Raw genomic sequence first — 21,131 nt, forward strand, 5'->3', positions numbered from 1 at the left:
AAACTCTGCTGAACAGACAGATGTGCCTGCGGTATGGTGGGTACTCCAGTTCACTATGCCACAGAGTGCTAATTTACAAAGCATCTACACATATTCTGAAAACAATAGAAAACAATGGTTCACTCAAATAATCAGTAACAAAAACACAGCAGCAAGGATTACAAGCCTTGTCAAATATATACATGTCAACTAAAAACAGAAAAATCTGTCCACCAGATTTATAAAATAATCTTTCAAGTTTTACGAAAATAAGGGGAAAGGAAAAAATAGAAAGATAAAAACAACACAAATCATATCCACATGACTGCCGCTACTATTACATAACTATTACATGTACAAGATATAGCATGTATAAATGGGACCCCAACAAGAATTTTTATGACATTCCTGTTACAATGATGTAAATGCGATAACCGCAAGTGTCCTTCATTCCGCTATTCTAGCGGGGGGAGGGGGGGTGCGTGCTAGGCAGGAGGACACGAATGGTTTCATAATAATAACCCCCCCCCCTCATTACATGTAGTTTTTATTTTATATGTATTCTTTTTTTTTTTTAATATAAATATAACCAGCCAGAGCGAGTCAACCAAAACAACAAGACCGAAGCTAATCCTCAGCTAAAGCTCTCTCCAGACGATTCCCCATTTAAACTAATCTCACATTGCTCACCAAAATAGGTTTAAAGCGAGATGACTCAACCTAGCAGTTATATATATGTATATAAATGTGTGTATATGTGTATTTCTCTTTCCTCTAGTCAAGTTCTTCATGCATTTCATATCCACAACACATGTGCCTACTCATATTGCTCACCAAATAAGGCGCTAAGCAAGATGGCACGGGTGATCCCCAATTGTATACATTCCCCCCCCCCCCACACAATATTTCTATTTTGTATTTTTTTCATCAAATCCACCAGAGCGAGTGAACTCAACCCAATAAAACTGATGCTGGCTTGTAGTCTGCAAGTTATCAAACCTATTTGCTTACCAATAAGGTGTTAAACGAGATAACTCACTCCGATGGATATTTTATATTTCACAATAAGATTCTCATTTTTTGTTTTTTTTTTCTTTTTTTTGTATCATGTGTATATAATATGGCAAGTGTGAGATAACAGATGAAATGGCATGGGGGCCCCCCTCCGATTGCTTTTAAAATATACTTCCATCCTAATATGCATACATTCTCCATCTTAACGAAACCCTGAAAATTTTCTTCAACTCTCAACCCTATTTTGTTTGTAATCACCACAAAATTTGTTAATCGCGAGAGTACCCAATTGTTCGGGGAAAATATGTTGGAAAAAAAAACGAAGCAAAAATTTTGCTTCTTTTTTAACACAAAATAAAGAGTTCCAGACTCTGCCACAAAGCTGGGCTGGAAGAGATCTCGGCAACGGGATAAGTCCAATGGCAAAGTTCTGGCATTCATTCATTCAGACACCTGGCAACCCCAGAATGTCTTGCACAAGTATATCAAACATGCTGAGCCAAAGGCATATAAGTCAATGAGGACCATATCAGAAAATATATCGTTTGAATTCAACTATACACTAAGTTGTTGCAGTTTGTAAGTAATAAAATCATTCACATTCTTTTTTGACTAAACATATATTAATAATGATTCAGTAATATCAGTTTATTGGTTTATTAACACAATTTTACTTTAAAAATGCCCAGATTCAAGATATGGTATTAGATTTTCAAAAATATAGCCTCACCTAATTTGATCATCTGCACAAGACAAGATACTTATTGAAGGAAGCTCCATCCATGAACTCATACTTATTGTCAAAGCACCACTATTTATTTTCTAAAAATAAAACACAAAAACCTACCATAAAAAAATTAAAATTACAGTAAAAACTTGCTACAAAGATACTTGATATTTTGAATGTATAGCCCCCTGACCAAGCTACTAGCTTAGTTGGGGGCTGTACATTCTCAGTCCCATTCAGTGCAACTGCACATTCTAAGGTTAGAAAAATGTCTGTCTTCTATGGCTTAATTGTAAGAGCATTTGCCCGGATTGTGAGAGGTTGGTGGTTCGATTGCCCACAGAGGAATGTGAATTTTCTTTCCAAACTTCATCCATCTCTGCTCAGTATCCAGTCTTTCATACTTTGTATGAAAAGCGAAGAGTGACACTGTTTCTCTCTCTACCAAGTTGTTAGTCAGCAATACCTCTGACCAAAAACAACACAAAGTAAACCACGAAAATTTCCTATGATCAATTATTTTTTGTATTAATTAGCTGAGGCAAATTAATAGTATGAAAATAACAAAGCTGATATCTCAATGAAAATAGCTCAGCAATTGTAACACAACTCATTTGTTCACCAGATTTCTGTTATGCATCAACAAGGTACAATTCATTTTTATGAAGCTGTGCATTGTTATATATAAGCAAATTTGATTTCTTTTCATGTAAGCAACACCTTAGAAGGCTAAACCACCTATCAGAAAGACATCTGCTTTGGGCCAATATAATGGTGACCCACACATTGGGCTTTTCTATATATACAGTAAAACCTGTCTTCAATTGCAAGGGACCGCTGTTTTTTTACACTGAACACAGGTTTCCACTTAATAAAGGGTTTAACTGACATGATGTGTGAAATTGTGTAACAATCTCATAGGTAGTTGAGATAAAATAAAAATAAATTGAAAATGAAGTAAATAAAATTATATATATAATAAATAATTTATATACACTGAAGAGCCAAAAGAACTGGTACACCTGCCTAATATCGTGTAGGGCCCCCATGAGAACGCAGAAGTACTGCAACATGACGTGGCATGGACTCGACTAATGTCTGAAGTAGTGCTGGAGGTAATTGACACCATGAATCCTGCAGGGCTGTCCATAAATCTGTAGGAGTAAGAGGGGGTGGAGATCTCTTCTGAACAGCACGTTGCAAGGCATCTCAGATATGTTCAATAATGTTCATGTCTGGGGATTTAGGTGGCCAGCGGAAGTGTCTAAAGTCAGAAGAGTGTTCCTGGAGCCACTTTGTAGCAATTCTGGACATGTGGGGTGTCGCATTGTCCTGCTGAAATTGTCCAAGTCCGTCTGAATGCACAATGGACATGAATGGGTGCAGGTGATCAGACAGGATGCTTACGCACCTGCCACCTGTCAGAGTTGTATCTAGACGTATCAGGGGTCCCATATCACGCCAACTGCACACGCCCCATACCATCACAGAGCCTCCACCAGCTTGAACAGTCCCCTGTTGACATGTAGGGTCCATGGATCATGGATTCATGAGGTTGTCTCCATACCCGTACACGTCCATCAGCTCGAAGCAATTGGAACCGAGACTCGTCAGACCAGGCAACGTGTTTCCAGTCCTCAACAGTCTAATGTCGGTGTTGTCAAGCCCAAGCGAGGCGTAAAGCTTTGTGTCATGCAGTCATCAAGGGTACACGAGTGGGCCTTCGGCTCCAAAAGCTCATATCGATGATGTTTCGTTGAATGGTTCGCGCGCTGACACTTGTTGATGGCCCAGCATTGAAATCTGCAGCAGTTTGCGGAAGGGTTGCACGTTTAATGATTCTCGTCAGTCGTCGTTGGTCCCGTTCTTGCATGATCTTTTTCCGGCTGCAGCGATGTCATAGATTTAATTTTTTTACCGGATTGCAGATATTCACGGTACACTCGTGAAATGGTCGTATGTGAAAATCCAAATTTCATCGCTACCTCGGAGATGCTATGTCCGATCTCTCATGCGCCGACTATAACACCACGTTCAAACTCACTTAAATCTCGAGAACCTGCCATTGTAGCAGCAGTAACCAATCTAACAACTATGCCAGACACTTGTTGTGTTATATGGACGTTGCCGGCCGCAGCGCCGTACTCTGATTGGTTCAATATCTCATTATTTGCATACGCATGCCTTTACCAGTTTTTTTTGGCTCTTCAGTTTACATTGTTTACTCTTTAATTAACTAAATATTTATCATTTCATATGATACATTATTCTTTTAAAATACATGCATAGGTACTTTAACATAACATTATACAGTGGATCTCACTTATTATCACCATCATGGAAAACGTTGTAAGCAGGAAAATACTTTAAACGGGAAATCTTAATATTAGAATTAGAGTTGGAACCACAAAAATAAATCATACTAAGCGGGAGAACATTTTAAGTGGGACATTATAAGCGGGATAGACTGTATACAGTACATTGCATCATTAACTATTTTCGTTGCTGAATAATGAACAAAAAAATTAAACAGTAATGTAAATAATTTTTTTCCAGTGGTCAAAAAATTTTCTGACTGTAGTTCACACCCTTTGCTACCTGACTTTCAGTAAACAGTTTTGCTTCAAAATCATACTGAACATGTCCAAGTCATTATGTTGTAATGCAAAATGCTGCAGTTCTTTCAAGGTTGTGACGGCATCGGCAGAGCTCCCTCTCAAAAATTTAGAAAAAGTATGATGGGAGAGAGTACCCCTCTTAGATAACATAATCATAGCATAATAATAAAAAAAAATCACTCAAAAAAATTTTTTTTTATTTAAAAAAAAATCAGAGCAGTAAATTTAGTATCCTGTAAAATTGACTTAAGCCAAAACAAAATGACTGAAATGACTTGGTAACAAAAACAATTTTTGGCCAAAATGTACTAGCAACCAAAGAATTCTTTTCTGTCTCTTTTCAAATACAAATGCCACAACAGGCAAATTGCCCAACGAAGTGGCTGGAAAAATTATGCCCATAAAAAATATGGATGTCAAATATAACCATCAATATAAAAGCATATATCACCAAAAACAATTAAATAAATAATACACTGCCCATAAAAAAATCACGATATATATATTACATTCTTTTACAAGGAGTCTTCCAAAGTGCAGTCTGTCAACTCTATTCGACAATGCACAGCAAATTACTTGTAATGACATGTAAGTTTTTTAAAAATGATGCTCCACCGAGATGACTTTCAAAAGCACAGCACAAAATTTATAAATTAAAAGGTCCAATGTGTAAATAAGTCAAGGTGAACCAGATGGTTTCACTGCGCTATCCATCTTTTTTTTAAAGGGACTTTTTTACATTTTACTGTTCAATGACAACGTCATCGTTTTTGATAAATGAAGCACTTTCACACACACACACATTTCTAGCTCTTTGCTGAGCATTGTAAATATTATTAATGCCTCTGCATGCCCTAAAAATACAGAAGACAACTGAATGCTATTGGGTAGCATCAAAATCACCAAACCTAGAATAAGCTTATGTATTCAACTGTTTTGTTATGCAAACTGTTGTTTCACCCACACACAAAATGTGCACCATAATTTTGAATGATGAATGTTAGTTACAGTCCAAGACCATGAAGTTGTACATACAAATACAAAATACAAATACAACGTCACAACAGGCAAATTGCCGAACGAGGTGGCTGACTTAAGATCATCATGGATCCCGAGCCATTTTTTGGAGGCCCTACCTACTACTGCTACACCCCCCCCCCCCCCCCCGCGGAACCCCCAATACAATATTCTTTTTTCAATCCAGACAGAAGTTTTTAATGATTACTCTATTTGTTGAACCCTCAAACAAAACAAAAGAAAAATTAATAAACCAAATGATCCACATACACCCCCACCCAAATAACCTGAAAAATGATACAATTTCTATTTTGGAGAATCATTAATAGCGATCTACTACATTTGCATTATTTGGCAATATATCAATGATTCCCTCAAGTAATCAATAACACAAATTTTTTTATATAGAATTTGCTGAAAAAGTAGGACAAGTGGGAGCCTTGCATCTGTATAAAAATTTGCTTTACACTATTTCCCGCCAAGTAATGAAATTTCTGTTCTTTTTCACTTTTTCTAAAATTTTCAATGAGCGCATCAATATCTGTTGCATCAGTTTCAGTTTGTACATCATCATTTACATTTATGTAATCCTCAGAACCAGGGTAGCAACTAGGATTTTTGAGGGCAACATGATTTCGCCGCCCCACCACTATAAAACTTGATGATTTTATAACTGTGTTTCTGTTTCCACCTAAAATTTTTTGCCTCCTAATTCTGGCCCTGCTCAGTACTACGATAACAGAAAGCAGCTTGCATACAATTTTGTAAGTGTTACATATCATTTGGAAATCGAACCCTTACACTGATTTCTCCCATAGAAAAAATCCTGCTTTTCTGATAATTTTTGTCACAGTTTCAAGAAGTAAATGCTTTACTACGTATGGTTTACTAAAATGACTGCACCAAGTACAGAAATGGTTTTTGCTAATGTAAGTGTGGATGATGTAGGAGGCGAGAAGGCATATTGGCAATTAGAGAATGCATAAAAACATTGGTAGAGTGTTTTAACATTTTGTGTTACCCCCTCAGTCGCGAAACACTTGTATTGTTCGCGAGGAATTTTCCGCTAAGAGGGTACTATTTTCTTTTCTGTTTCCGTGTTAGATTTCGTTTGATCCAAGTTTTTTAATGTATATTTTTGCATTGAAATCATGGGACCATGATTTTTTTCTGTTGAATCAGGTTCAACTGTGTAGTTTTTGTATATATATATATTTTGTATATATATAAGTATTTGTAGATACAAATTTTTTATACTTTTCTATATTTTTACTTTGAAAATTCTATCAAAGAGAAATGAAGTTTAACAGTTGGATGATATTAATACTTATTTTTTTTGCACTCAAAAATTATGTGAATCTACATCAGACCTCTCATAAATTTAATTAATTAAAGATTCACTTGACCCTTTATTTACCAACTCGAATTTTGGGTATCACTTCATATGAACACATATAAAAGATTTAAAAAAAAATTACAGACATGATGACAGAAATGCATTTACCTTCCATGCACCTCCAGCAATACCTTTACCCAGGACAACATGATCTATAGCCCACTTAGGATTTTTTACCCATGTCATTACAGATGGAATTTCATCTCCCATATCAGCACGTGGATGATTGAGAGTATCAAAAAGTACAGATACTGGATTCGAAGACCGTCCTTCAAGTCCTTCAGACAAGATCTGCAAGTTCTGTAAACAAAAAAATGTAGGCTCAGTAAAATATTATAAGCATGAGCTCACCTGCTGTTATTGAGCAGGATCAATTAGACATTTGGCTGGGACAGGTCATTCATTCAAAACTAATATGCACAGTCAAGTCACATTATTGACAACCCCCTTCTTTTGACATCAATTCCATTTAGCCAACAGAATAAGGAAAGAGCCTTGAGCACTAAGCTGGCTTAGTGCTCAAGGCTTAGTGCTGGAGATTTAAAATTCTTGGAAATAATCTTTTATGGAATATTGAAGAATATTCTCTAGGAGGGCTACAATGATTAAAATAACTTCCCCTTAAGGATTTTACTTGTGAATGTATATCTAAAAATTGTTTAAAAAATGCTAAATGTTTAGCAATACGTTTAAAGAACCACATTTAATCGTATATATAAATTGATTACATTAATAAAAGAAAGCCATATTTTGTTTTTCTGCAAGCAAAAGTAACTGTACAAAAATTTTAAGAAAGCATGCCAATTCTCAGAGGACACAGAACTGTTCTAAATGGGCATGCTGATTCTCATTAACAACAATAATTAATTCTCACATTCTAGATTAATATATATTTTTGTCACATGTATAAAAAAAATTCATGATTTGCCGAGTCTTATTGTGAAATGTTTTTTGAGTATTAGGATCTGCCAAACTGACAATCAGTATTATTGCCAGTCTTTTTTTTTGAATTAAAAAAGCTTGCAAAATCTCCCATCAGCCTCACTCCTAAGAAATAAAGAGAAAATCTTTCTTGAAGCTGTATGAAAAAGAAAATTCCTGACACTGAAACCTGTTTATCATGCTTGAGATATTTTAGATACTAAATCTTCTATGGTGTGAAGTCAGGCAATGATGAGCATGAATTAGAATTATTCACCACTTGACACCTTTAAAGATATGCCATCAGAAGGGATTCTTTCAGAACTGACTGAGAATCAAGAAAAATAAGACTTTTTGGAAAAGCTATATGATATAAAGTCTGCAGAAAAAAATTAATCTGGTGGTGGAAATGAAAAGAACCAGCATTGGATCGAGTGACTAAAGTTGATTTATAAAATTGCTGCAACAATGAGAGCTCTCAGTACCTTATTACTAAAGCCCGGAAATTTAGGCACTAAAAAAAAAAAAGTCAAAATAGGCACTAAAAAGACATTTATAATTTTTGGTAAAAAGGAAAAGTAACTAAAAGATACAATATTAAGAGGCTGAATACTAGCTTAAAAAAATTATTGCACTCATTGAATCTATTTTTCAATAATAGATTATAATAACTGCATTAATAGCTAAGCTAATATTATTATGTCAAAAGAAGTGTTTGTGGTCCTTCAAGGTTAGGTTGGAGATTGATTTAATCGAACCCTTTTTCATGTACAAAATATTGCTAGCTGAAATTGAAGAATTATATCAAAACTATATACAGTAAAACCTTGATAAGTCATCACCTTATATTACTGACAAATTATGACAGCTTAAGCAGAGTGGTGATTTAAGCGAAGTACTCTCAGTTTCAGTGTGCACCATTCTGAAAATCGTATAAATTTAAAATAATATAACATTTATTAAAATATGAATCAAAATTAAAATATCAAATTTATAGATTGCAAAAGAAAAAAATAATAGAAATTTTTTACCTTTTTTGATTTCTTATTACTTAAATTATTGTGGTAAAATGTATTGGTAAACTTTGATTTGTACTAGAAATTTTTAATTTAGACTAATCATAGCAACTGTTAGAATAGTTAGCTTTTCTTCACAACAAAACTATTGCACATTAATTTTACATAGACATGAAATTTATAAATTTTATTGTTTTAATTCTTTGTCAGTAGTTCATAATACAACTACAAGGTAATCTCAAACGCAGGATCCACTTTTGTCTTTGGGGAGGGGCCTGGGCAGAGAAAAATAACCATTAGAAGACCTTAGCTTTGGAAAGAATGTCTGGTTTTTCAAGAAAGATATTTTGTTTCAATTTGAAGTTCTAAATTAGTGGGGGCCCGTGCAGAAATCAGGTCTAGCTCAAACAGTCCCTTATGTTTCAAAAACCTTGGTCGGCAAATGAACTTTCCAAGCTTAACTTTTGTTACTTAAACTGTTCCATTTTAGTACATAGGCTTTTATGGTGACTTTTAAGCATATGGCAATGCTGCAAACAAACTATTTTTTTAATGGGAGTCTTGTTGTCTATGAAAGCTGAAAGGACCTGAAGAAAAGCAACAACTTAACAGGAGTGATGACTTATTAGGGTGACGACTTAACAAGGTTTTACTGTAGAACGTTTTCACATGGAATTACTTTAAAAAATATATATTTTTCAATCACGTTCAAATATCATGTTTTGTATTCGAACGGTTTGCATCGATATTAAAAAAAAAAAAGATTTCTCTGCAAAAAGATTTTTGCATCTCTAAAATAACTTGTCATGGCAGTTTGAAATAAAATCAAAACATGCACCCCAGGGCCCTGTCAGCTCCTACCCCACCCTTTGTGAGCCATGACTATGGGCTATTGAGAGAGTAATCTGCCATCTACAGCCATTGTCCATCTACAATGCTGTGCAGCATGTGAGCAAGGCATGTTATGTGTAGCATGTGGAGAAACAAGCTTTTCTAATTTATTCTCAGCTTTTCTTATACAGTACATGGGTTGCTTTCATCTAGAACTTAATATTTTGATGCAAATTTAATGGTATGTTGATTGTCACTGTATCTGAAAGATGAAAATTCTTTGTCAGTACTATGCCAATTTTCTTGTCTCTCAGGAACGTACGAATAGGGCCTAGACGGGGGGGGGGGAATGCTGATAAGAATTAATACCAAGGGCTGAAGATTAAAAAAAAATTATTTTCAAGTTCTCAATGCTAAAATATCCAAGTTATATGTTTGTTATTATTGTTATATTATAAATATCCAGAATATGTTTTCTAAAATTCACAGCTAAACATAAAAAAATGTTGAAATAGCAAAAACCAGGAGAAATTCAAAAAAAAAAAAAATTTTCACAAAAAAAAAAAGACATTTATGGCATTTTGCCTGAACTTCCAGGCTTTACTTATTCATGTAGCAGAAAGGAATAGATTGCTAATAGAAATAAGTGGGAAATTAAAGATTTAGCACACAATTTTAAACTTTTAAAGGAAAATAATAAAACCAATATGACTGAATTGAACAAATTGCAGACATATGAGTGAAGCAGAATTTGAGTGTTTGTTCATTGAAGAAGATAACAGTACTGTATCTTCTCAGAATGAAAATGATTAAGAATATGTGGGGAATCGGTCAAAGCCGTCCACGGAGTCAAGGATACACAGTTAGTTGGGTTTTGGAATGCGCTGATGATGGCCATGCGTGTTGTTGTCTGACAGTGCAAGGATTCCATCGCCCATGTCTGCTAGTTTGTCCACCATGTCGTCGGAGATCGCTAATATTTGCTGGGCATGGGTTGGCAAGCGTTGCAGGAACAAAGTCTTTAGGAGGTCACTGTCGATGTGAGCAGACACTTTGCTCTGCATTTCGAGAAGGAGTCGGGAGGGCTTCTTGTCACCCAATGGCATGCCGGAAATCAAGTCCTTGATATGCTGAGCCTCGGTATCTGCGTACTGAGCACACAAGTGATCTTTCAGAGGTGTGTATGCCATCACAGTGGGAGGACTAGCAAGCATGTCACCAACCACTGCCAATTCCTCTGATTCCAATGCCACTATGACACAATGGAATTTTGTGATCTTGGCCGTCACTCCAGCGAGAGTGAATTGCGACTCCAGTTGCAGGAACCACACAGATGGATTTGAACACCAGAACTGTGGGGGTTTGACAGCTACTCGATTTACGCTAATCGGTTCCTGATGCATAGTGAGATTTGTGAAGAATAAAAAAAATATATCGGTAGCGCAGTATAAAAAATATTGGAGATTCACAACTAGATCATGTCTGGTGTAACCAATTATAGATGCATGGCAGGAGGAGTGATGACATGTTTTATAAAAATATCTCATTTTAAATGTATACGGCAGGACTACAAAGATTACAAAATAAAATAATATGAAAACAACACAATAATACAGAAAATAATACAAAACAATCTTCCCTGACAACAACAAGTGCACCCATCATCAGCGCGTTCCAAAACCCAACTAACTGTGTATCTTTGATGACCTTGACTCAGTGGATGACTTTGACCGATTCCCCACAAAAGCTTACTTTGTCAATTAATTTTGATTTTATTTTCTGCTCCAAATTTATTGCTAAAAATTTCTCTCATTTTAAAAGGGTTTTTTATAATCTTTAAAGGTTTTTAAAATCATCGTAACAAAAAATGTAATAACCAAACTGAAACCTTTTACCATAAAGAAAAGATTATCTAATTAAAAGATAATCATGCAAAATTATGATATGATGATTTTATGATTAAAAAATTGCCAGTTTTTTTAAATCATTTGAAAGAAAAAATAATATTCTTGATCATTCTCCGAATTTTACATTCAAAAGAATATCCTCGATCATTCTCCGAATTTTACATTCAAAAGAATATCCTCGGCTCACATCTCTAGTGTGCATATAAGACGAGGTATGAAAATGTATCATTTGGAAATACATTATGAAATATATTACTTAGTACTGTAACAGATTAAACATATTTTTCAGGACCTCAAATTCCAAATTTCAAAATAATAAGTGACTTTGTTCATAGTTCAGCCTTTAAATGGTTACGCTGTTAAATTTCTACATAAATTCTGTTTAACCACTTGATGATCAAGGACGTAATATTGCATCCAAATGCCAGTTGAATAAATTCAAACAAGTTCTCTGTTTTCTTCCCTTTCTCCTCATCATCACAAAGCTTTGTTGTAACCCTATATATTGTTTTTTTCTTATTTATTTTTGTACCCCGATAATTTTTTTCCACGTATGACGTATCTTTCTACTATATAAAGAATGATAGAGAACAGAGAGGACAAAGGTGAAAAGAGTATTCTACTTTGTACCTACTCTCACATCTGTTATACTGTTTTGCTCTTTCATGTTTTGTTTTCCTTTCTTTTCTCTTCTTTCTTTCCCTTCTTTTTTCTAATGTGCGGTTAGATTAGGACAAGGTTACCATATTTATCACTGATTTGTCAAATAGAGATCATCCAAATTCATTGCTAATCGATCGTAAGCAAAGGGGTTAATAATTTTTTTTTGTGCGAGGTTTATCTGCTGAAAATTACAGTAAACCTACATAGTATAATAGAATCATTAACCCTTTCAGTGCCACGTTATGAAAAAATGAAATAATTATTATGAAATTTTTTGGTAGGTCATTTTAGTTCTAATTAAGACCGAAAAAAAATTATTTAGTACACAATGATTTAATTACATTGTGTAATTAAATTGTTACAAAATAATAAACAACTAAATACACTGCTGGCCACCCAAATTGCAACACCAAGAAAGACAAGAGATATCGCAACAATATTTATTTTGTAGATAACATGTTGACCAAGCATCAAATGATTAAATTTATAGACTTCTGTGAAGTGTGGTTCCTGCCAAAATCAGTAGCCAGAGTAGCCGCCATTGTTGGAGATCACTGCTGCCACACGCCTCGGCATTGATCAAAGAGACTTTGGATGTGTTCTTGGGGTACAGCAGACCAAGCAGCTTCCACGCGTTGCCAAAGTTGATCTGGTGTGGCAGCTGGGGATGTAATCTGGGTCAATCGTTGAGCAACCATGGACCACATGTTTTCTATCGGCAAAAGATCCGGAGAGCGAGCTGGCCAGGGAAGCAATTCAATCTGGCGATTGACGAAGAACCTTTGGACAATGCGTGCCACGTGTGGTCGCGCATTATCCTGTTGAAATATGGCTGTGGGCAAGCCCTGAAGGTAAGGAAGGACAACTGGCTCCAACACCTCAGAGATGTAGCGCTGGCTTTTTAAAGTACCGGCAATGCGTACTAGAGGAGTGCGAGAGTGATATCCAATACCGCCCCATACCATACCCGGTGCAGGACCAGTGTGGTGGTGCATAACGCAGTTGTTCAGCATCCTCTCTCCACGGTGTCTCCAGACTCGAATCCGACCATCGTGGTGTTGCAGACAGAAGCGTGACTCGTCAGTAAAGACAATTTCATTCCATTGTGCCGTCCACATCCTTCTTTCATTGCACCATTGGCGGCGGAGACATCTGTGGTTCTGCGTCAAGGGTAGACGAAGCAATGGACGTCTTGCGGACAGACCACTCTGCTGTAAACGGCGTCGAATGGTACGCGCAGACACTGGATGATGCGGTACAGACTGAATGTGCTGTGCCATGGTTCTTTATGTGGCTGAGCGATCCGTCACTGCCATACGCACAATACACCTGTCATCACGTGAAGTGGTGCACTGAGGTGGATGCGATCGAACACGTCGGTCCGTCGTACCCTCCTGCATCCAACGATCACATATCCGCATTACAGTTGTTTGGTTTCGTCCAACACGACTACCGATTTCCCTGAAAGATAATCCACAATCTCGGTAGGCCACTATCCTTCCTCTGTCGAACTCGGATACTTGATCAAAAGATGATCGCTGTTTTCTACGAGGCATAATTGATCGTTTTTTTGAAAAAACCACAAGAAAAACACAATTGCCGTACTTCAAATCGTCGAAATCTCCAAGCCTTAAATAGCGCTTTGAAGTGGCGCCACAGGCGCGCGTGATGTGCGTCTGCGCTGAAATTCTAATCATTTGCATATCTCACCTCCGCTAATGCATGTTGTAAATTTCATATTATTTACATGCTTCCTTCAGGGTGTTGCATTTACGGTGGCCAGCAGTGTAATAAACACTTACAAAATAATAAAAAAAAACGAATTCAAATATATTTTGTTCAGGATTATTTTATAAAAGCAGTGTTTTACCAACACCCAACAATGTATGTAAGGGATGTTATGAGGGTTAAAACGTTGGTGGCACTTTAAACTACTGTCAGTACTGAAAGGGTTAAAATATTAGTCATATTAGGCAAATAGTCATATTTTCCATATATTCATGATTCATAAAAATTTTACATATGTGATGCAAGCTAAAATATTTTCTGAGAAATCAGCAGTATTTACTTGATATAACATTAAATAAGATAAAAAAATTTTAATAAGCCTCAGATCAATAACGGAAAAAGAAGAGCTATGATAGAAAACTTAATTAACATCATTTATGTACCATGTAAACCAAATTCTGGTGTTCAAACTTAAACTTTTCCTGAGCTTGGTTGTGGCCAAGGAAAAACACAAGGAGATATATAGAGAAAAAGTTATCCTAGCAAAAAATTTGCCATGCTGAAAAATAACCCTTAGATTCTATCATTTACCTGTTCCATAATTGATTTCTCTTTGTTTTCTTCAAGCCTGTATTGTAAAAAATCAATGGGATGACCAAAGCCATTATAAAAAGGTTGGTTCCCCGCCAACATATAGGATAAGGTTATTCCTGAAGGACCATTTCCTGTGGCAAAGAAATTAAAACAAAGTTAAATGCAGGATTTGTTCAAAGGACAGTGCCAATAAACAAACTAAAAATCCAAAAACTTAGTTAAAAAACAAACCTAAATAAATTTCTGTAGTCTGAGCCACAACATGGTACCTGCATTTAACCCCCCCCCCCCTGCTATGTTGAACAATTGATAAAAGAAACAACAAAGATCAATTTGGCATCCCTAGTAGTCTGCATCCCAGACCTGCCAGCCGCCCAGTTATGACCCAGAATAATGATGGTAGAGTAGGCAAGGCCACAACTAGGGGGGAAGCAGGTGGGTCTGGTGCTCCGGGCACTGGACCAGAGAAGGCACAAATTTCACTCTTCAATCTCACCTTCACATTACAAGGGGACGTCAAAACGTGTGCTTGCCTGCTGACCAAGCATCCAGTTGTAGCCCTGAGAGTAGGTACTAAAATCACCCAGACTTGGGGGTTACTCTTCTTGAGTCTCCACCCCCCCCAAAAAAACTTAGTGAGGGTGCTTTGCAATCAAACACATTACAAACTGAAGGTAACACATTACATACTGTCAAAATAATTGTATAGTGTCAAATATTGTACAGCAGTAATATCCATATGATATTAATTATATGACATGATGTCGCTCTCCACTTGTTAATGCAAGATATACAGAAAACTGGATGTTGTGAAGATATTTATTTTTTGAGATGTTGATTTTTTAAGGAAGGAAAATCTTTATCTTCTCTGTAGCTTAGTGTTGAGAGCACTCGTCCAGCAAACGATCATTTGATCATTTTTGTCACACCACAGTCATGGATATTAATTATGTTTTTCAACTTTATGTAAAGAAAACGTGAAGCAAAATTAAATTGTAAAAAATCAAATTTGATTCTTATTGGCATTGATTTTTATTATATTCTTTATTGGCACATATATTAATAACTTTAATATTTTAATAATAGCACTAAAAAGTGTTTATAGTTAATTCCAGTTATTGATACATCTTCCCAATATGTTTTCTTCATATTGGTGCCCTTTGATAGTAATATAGTGGAACCCTGTTTATATATATGTCTCTCAATTATATGACTAACATTTATACAGCATTTGGCTTCCGTAATAATTCATTATAATATATTTTAAAATACACTGAAGACCAGTTGAATCAGCGATACCTGTCCAGTATTAGGCTGCACTGCATTTCATCCTCACAAGGGCAAGGATTCATCTGGGCACGGGCTCGACAAGTCACAGGAAGCATTCAGGTATCATACAGATATGCAGTCTCCCACAGTTCACAAAGATTTTGCGGAGGGCTATCACCAGACAGAACATGAATGGTGTTCCAAATGTGTGCGATTGGATTGAGGTCCAGTGACCTAGCTGCCCAGGAAATAAAGTTAACATCCATGGAGTGTTCCTTCAACTATTTGCATACAATGTGGGAGCAACCACACAGTGCATTATTACATGCATTATTAGAATGGGGAATGCATGAAGAATGGGTTCTTCGATGGGATGCTGCAGCTACACAAATGGTAGTACATGGTCGTCAATGATCTTCCCGACATCACACACACCAGGGGTGCTATTTCAGTTTATGTAAAAGGATCCCTCAGATGAGGATGCCAACTTTGCCAGATTGAACGGTACCCTGCTGTCACAAGTGATTCATTGCTTTATGAGGTTTGTGATGTACTCATACCCTACCATTAGCATGTACCAACGTTAATCTTGAATCATCCATCCAGCCAGCCCTTTTCCACATTTCTAGGGTCCAGTGACAATGTTCTAGTGCCCAGGCTAATTGTAAGGCTTTGTGATATGCGGTCAGCAGAGGTAATCTAGTGGGACAAGGGCTTCTGTAACCTATAGCAAGATGGTTCTGGATGGTGTGGTAATGCTTACACGTTTTAGTGAAAAGGTATTAAACAGCTGAGTGACTTTTTGCACTGTGGCCCACCTATCTACTGTTACAATGCGAGCTAGTCGACATCAACTCTGCTCATTCACAAGCTGTTGTTTCTGGTAGTTGATCCTGACAGGAATTCTTTTACCAAAATTGATGTACTCAAGATTGACCCTTGACACAGTGCCACATGAAATTCTCAGTGGATGGACGACTTCTAAGATGAAGTGACTCATATCTCTGGCTTAAACAACTTGCCCACGATTAAAAGCATTGAGATCTTTCATCTTACCTATAATCCATTATACTATGACTGTTCTTGTAAGCAGTACTACTTTTATTGCTGAAGTGTTGCTTATATCAGGGGTTCTCAAACTGTGTGCCTACAACCTGTCAGGGGCGACACAGAGCGGTGACCATGACAAAGGTTTTTCGAAAATATTCTTTTTTAAACAACTCTGGGGTGCCGGCGGAGCTTGCACATAAGCATTGAATAAAGAAAGCGGCACCGCGGGTGAAAAAAGTTTGAGAACCCCTGGCTTACGTCATAGGCCACCACCTACAGCATCTCTTTTGCATACTGCCAGCTATCTCTAATTCAATTGCATCTCAGTGTATTGTATTTATTGATGCACAACCTCACTTATTCAACGTTTCCACTTCAACTCGAACTCCCAGCCCAACATAATTTCATCAACTGAATCCACATAACTTTTTTTAATTGTCAAAACACACTTTTTTAGTAATAATATTACTGAAAAAGCCATAAACTTTAGTGTGATTGTTGACAGTTACAAAAATAAACATGACCATTTTAGAATGAACATTTGTGTGACAATCAATTGCTTTTTTTCTGAGAAATCAGCAGATGCTGATAGTCCCCCCCCCCCAAAAAAAAGCATTTAAATTATATGAAAAGCGACCATTGAACTTTTAGATTAAATTACTGTTTTGTACCATATATACTTTTAGATTTTTATTTTATAATGTCCATAATGTTATATCTAGAGAATAGGAAAATGTATTGAAATCATTTGGGGGTACAGGTCTGAAAACTTGTACACTATCTGTTCTTCCATTCAGAAAACTTTTGTAAAATGAGGTGTTTTGGTGTTAATGAGTATTTTTTCTAGTCATATGACTTTCACATTTAGCCTACATGATGTTTTGAGATAACCTCTTGAATGTCGTATAAATCAGTGCCATCTTAACACACGGGCCCGGGGCCTTATGATGATAATTAGTTGAGATTTTTGAGAATTTGTTAGGTGGGCCTCAGAAAAATCTCTTGGCCTGGGGGCCCATGTTGCTCTTAAGACGGCCCTGGTGTAAATGAGTTTCCACTGTAATTTAATCAAGGGGAAAAAACACAATGATTGATAAACTATTTTTGAAATTGTTTTTTTTTAATTTTATAATGAGATTACTTACCAACAATAACCACATCTTTGAATGTTGATGTTTCCATAGCGTACAGGTTTTAGCCCACAAAGCTATGATTCTTATAATGCAATGCAATACATGATGAACAAAAGAAATGATGATGCGAGACTAGATGTACACAAATCTCATACTAAAGAAAACAAATTTACTTTTATTTAATCAACAGAAATTCAAAATTTAATTGAATAAAATACTGAAAATACAAAACATTTTTAAAATATCTAATTGAAAATAGATAGAGACTAAATTTAGGTAAGCAACACTAACAATAAAATTAGTTTTATTACATTAAATTATTAAATTAGTTCACCAATGCTATAAGCAGGGGTGGGAAGTGACTAAGTCTATTTCGGAGCAGCTTTGGAGCAGCAAAATTCAGGATTTGGAGCAGTTGTGGAGCAGCAAATTCGGGATTTGGAGCAATTTGGAGCAGCAAAATATGGGATTCGGAGCAGATATTTATAAATTGGAGCAGTGAAATTAACAAGAATATTTTCGTTTACCCTCAACCCTTTTCAAAATAAAACTGCGCTGTCTTTTGTTATCAAACATCTTTTCGTCAGCTTAATTTTTGTTTTTGGTGTTTTAGGCTTTTGACACCTTGTTTGAAAGAGCGGCTGTCATAAAATGTTTTGCACCCATCTATTTAAGATGATTTTTGCTTACTGAAGGCACTATTTGCTGCCTTGAACAGCGGTACTTCAAATGAGCTAAAAAAATTTTATAAGTTTTTAATTTTTTTATACTTGGAAAGAAATTGTTGCAAAATGGGAGAGAATTTCGGAAGAATCAACTCGATGTTTGGCGATTCAGCACTCATTATCTGGCAAGATTGGCAATCTGACACTCGCTATTTGGCGAGATTGACTATTTAACTCTCATTATTTGGCGATATTGACTATTTAACTCTCGTTATTTGGCGATATTGACTATTTAACGCTCGTTATTCGGCAAAGTTTCTAAACTAACATTCATAATTCGGCGGACATGCGCTTTTTACTCCCGGAATGAACATTTTCGAGATTTAACACATGACAATCGACTACAGTAATTTCTGCTGCTTCCAGTGACGACTTTTTTTTTTAAACGGAAACACTCGAATTTGCACTTTAAAGCTGAAAGGCATTGCAAACCATCATCAGTTAAACGATCACGGGCAATATTGGGGTTTCGCGATGTAAAGCCCGATCAGGGGCAGATAGTCTAAGGCGATAGTTTAAGTATAGTGGAATAAAACACGCTCTTTCTCGTAAAGAAACGTTTCGTGGCTAGCAGGAATAAAAAGTTTTTGGCATCCTTTCCGAAATTCCGGGCATACTGAAGCGAAATTCGCTATTTGGCGCAGAAAAATGCGAAAATACGCTATTGGAGCAGGATGGCGCAAGATATTAGTTTTGGTGCAGAGTTCCCACCCCTGTATAAGCAGGGCCAGTCCCAGTAATTCTGGCATCTGAGGCAAATAATATTTTGCGCCCTTGAAATACAACTATCTCAAAAGAGTTTTCTCTATTACCCTAATACAGTGGTTCCCAAAGAGTTGATCAAGACTCCTTGTGGGGGGGACTTGACAATTTAGGGTAGCGGTTCTCAACTGATGCTCGGGGTTCCATGTGCACAGCCCAGGTACTCCACAACTGCTTGAGGGAAATAAAATAAATCAGTAACTTTGATAAATTTTTTAAAAAAAGATGCTTTCAGGGCTCTGCCATAAAAATTATATACTAAAATGCTGGTAAAAAAAAGTTGAACACCATTGATTTAGTAAGTCACGAGAGAATTTCCTAAATAAAAATGTCCCGATAAGAATTTTTATTTCATCTTTCATGACATAAATAAAAATTTATCAGATCTATTGGCATCCTATTGATCTATTTGACATTCATATTTTTTACGGTGATATTTTTTAAGCAGCCTTGTTGGGCATTTTGCCTGCTGTGGCCTTTGTACAGTATTTGCTTTTAGTACATATAATATATAATGTATTGAAATTCTACATAAAATTTACTATAAGTAATTTAAAGAAAAATCTTGTTCAATCAAGTATCACAGATGTGCTTTTGCACACTTTCATAAGAAAACATGAAAATTATAAATGAGTGAATATTTATCCTAAATCCAAGACAAAATTGATTTATAGAAAATCTGAAAATTGCTCTTCTCGTTTTCTAGTTATTAAAATTGTGATTCTCTGCATTCGGCCGGTCGTCCACTGGAAGCTACTAGGTGCTAAAGTCATGGAATAAGTCATGTGTGTGCAAGACAGCTATAGTAGTCTAGCACATACAGGCAATTTGTTTTCACTCCTAGTAGCTCCCAGTGGACGATAATAGTCTTGCCAGTCTAGCGCATACACACGACCGACTTGTTATTGCACATAGTAGCTCTCAGTGGACAACCAGCCTTATACAGGGTGATCAGCGAATTTCAAAATTAAATATCTCTACAACAAAGATTAATAGAATTATGCGGTAAATGGTACGTTTATTAGCAAAACTGTAAGAATGTTGTACAGAAATTTCGAAAATTTAGTTTTTTTTTAATTTTTTAAAATTTAAAAAAAAAAAAAACTGGAGATTTTGGGGTTCCGAAAATCCTCATTTATGTGAAGAGAAACCACTGCATTCGCCTAAAGTTACTGCATGGGCTGCGGTATACGCCATGTGTGCTGACAAATTGTTCCAAAATTGTAACGTAACGTTCAGTAGTAATAGTTTCTCGCATGAAGAAGGGGCCGATAATGCCTCTGGCGCATACCGCAGTCCATGCAGTAACTTTAGACGAATGCAGTGGTTTCTCTTCACACAAATGAGGATTTTTGGAACCCCAAAATCACCAGTTTTGTTGTTTTTTTTTTAATTTTAAAAATTAAAAAAAAAAACTAAATTTTTGAGATTTCTGTACAACATTCTTACAGTTTTGCTAATAAACGTACCGTTTACCGCATAATTCTATTGATCTTTGTTGTAGAGATATTTAATTTTGAAATAAGGGCTTATTCGCTGATCACCCTGTAAGTACGCAAGCATAATATAAAGTTAAGGTTTCCTACATGGCTGTAGTGTGCCTTTTCAGGCCCTCTGGGAAGACTTTTCCTTGGGGCCCTTCTTGAAGCGGGGTTATTATGCAAAATAAATGTAAATTGTTTGGTGGCCTGGGACAGTGCCCCGATTGCCACAGCCTAGTTACGACCCTGGTTATCTACCTTGTTATTTATATGTTGCTGCTTAATTTTCCCGCATAAATT

The 21,131-nt window shown here is 36.2% G+C and overlaps 1 protein-coding gene across 2 annotated transcripts in view; it reads right to left on the reverse strand.

Moving 5' to 3' along the window:
• The window catches only part of LOC149080231 (oxidative stress-induced growth inhibitor 2-like), a 50,822-nt gene that overhangs the window by 14,461 nt on the left and 15,230 nt on the right, over positions 1 to 21,131 (reverse strand). Inside the window, exons 3-6 of one of the 2 annotated variants that reach the window (XM_089239301.1) lie at positions 17,876 to 18,017; positions 14,409 to 14,542; positions 6,860 to 7,051; positions 1,724 to 1,815 (exon numbers count right to left, since the gene is read on the reverse strand). In XM_089239301.1, the coding sequence (XP_089095427.1) occupies positions 1,724 to 1,815; positions 6,860 to 7,051; positions 14,409 to 14,542; positions 17,876 to 17,912 (455 nt within the window). In that variant the 5' untranslated portion in view covers positions 17,913 to 18,017. The remainder of the gene's footprint in view (positions 1 to 1,723; positions 1,816 to 6,859; positions 7,052 to 14,408; positions 14,543 to 17,875; positions 18,018 to 21,131) is intronic. The other variant, XM_089239302.1, reaches the window with a different exon arrangement.

The sequence above is a fragment of the Pholcus phalangioides genome, unplaced genomic scaffold, assembly GCF_987345545.1.
Source record: "Pholcus phalangioides strain wild (caught in Gottingen) unplaced genomic scaffold, Ppha-v1.0 ptg000011l_1, whole genome shotgun sequence".
Classification (NCBI taxonomy): domain Eukaryota; kingdom Metazoa; phylum Arthropoda; class Arachnida; order Araneae; family Pholcidae; genus Pholcus; species Pholcus phalangioides.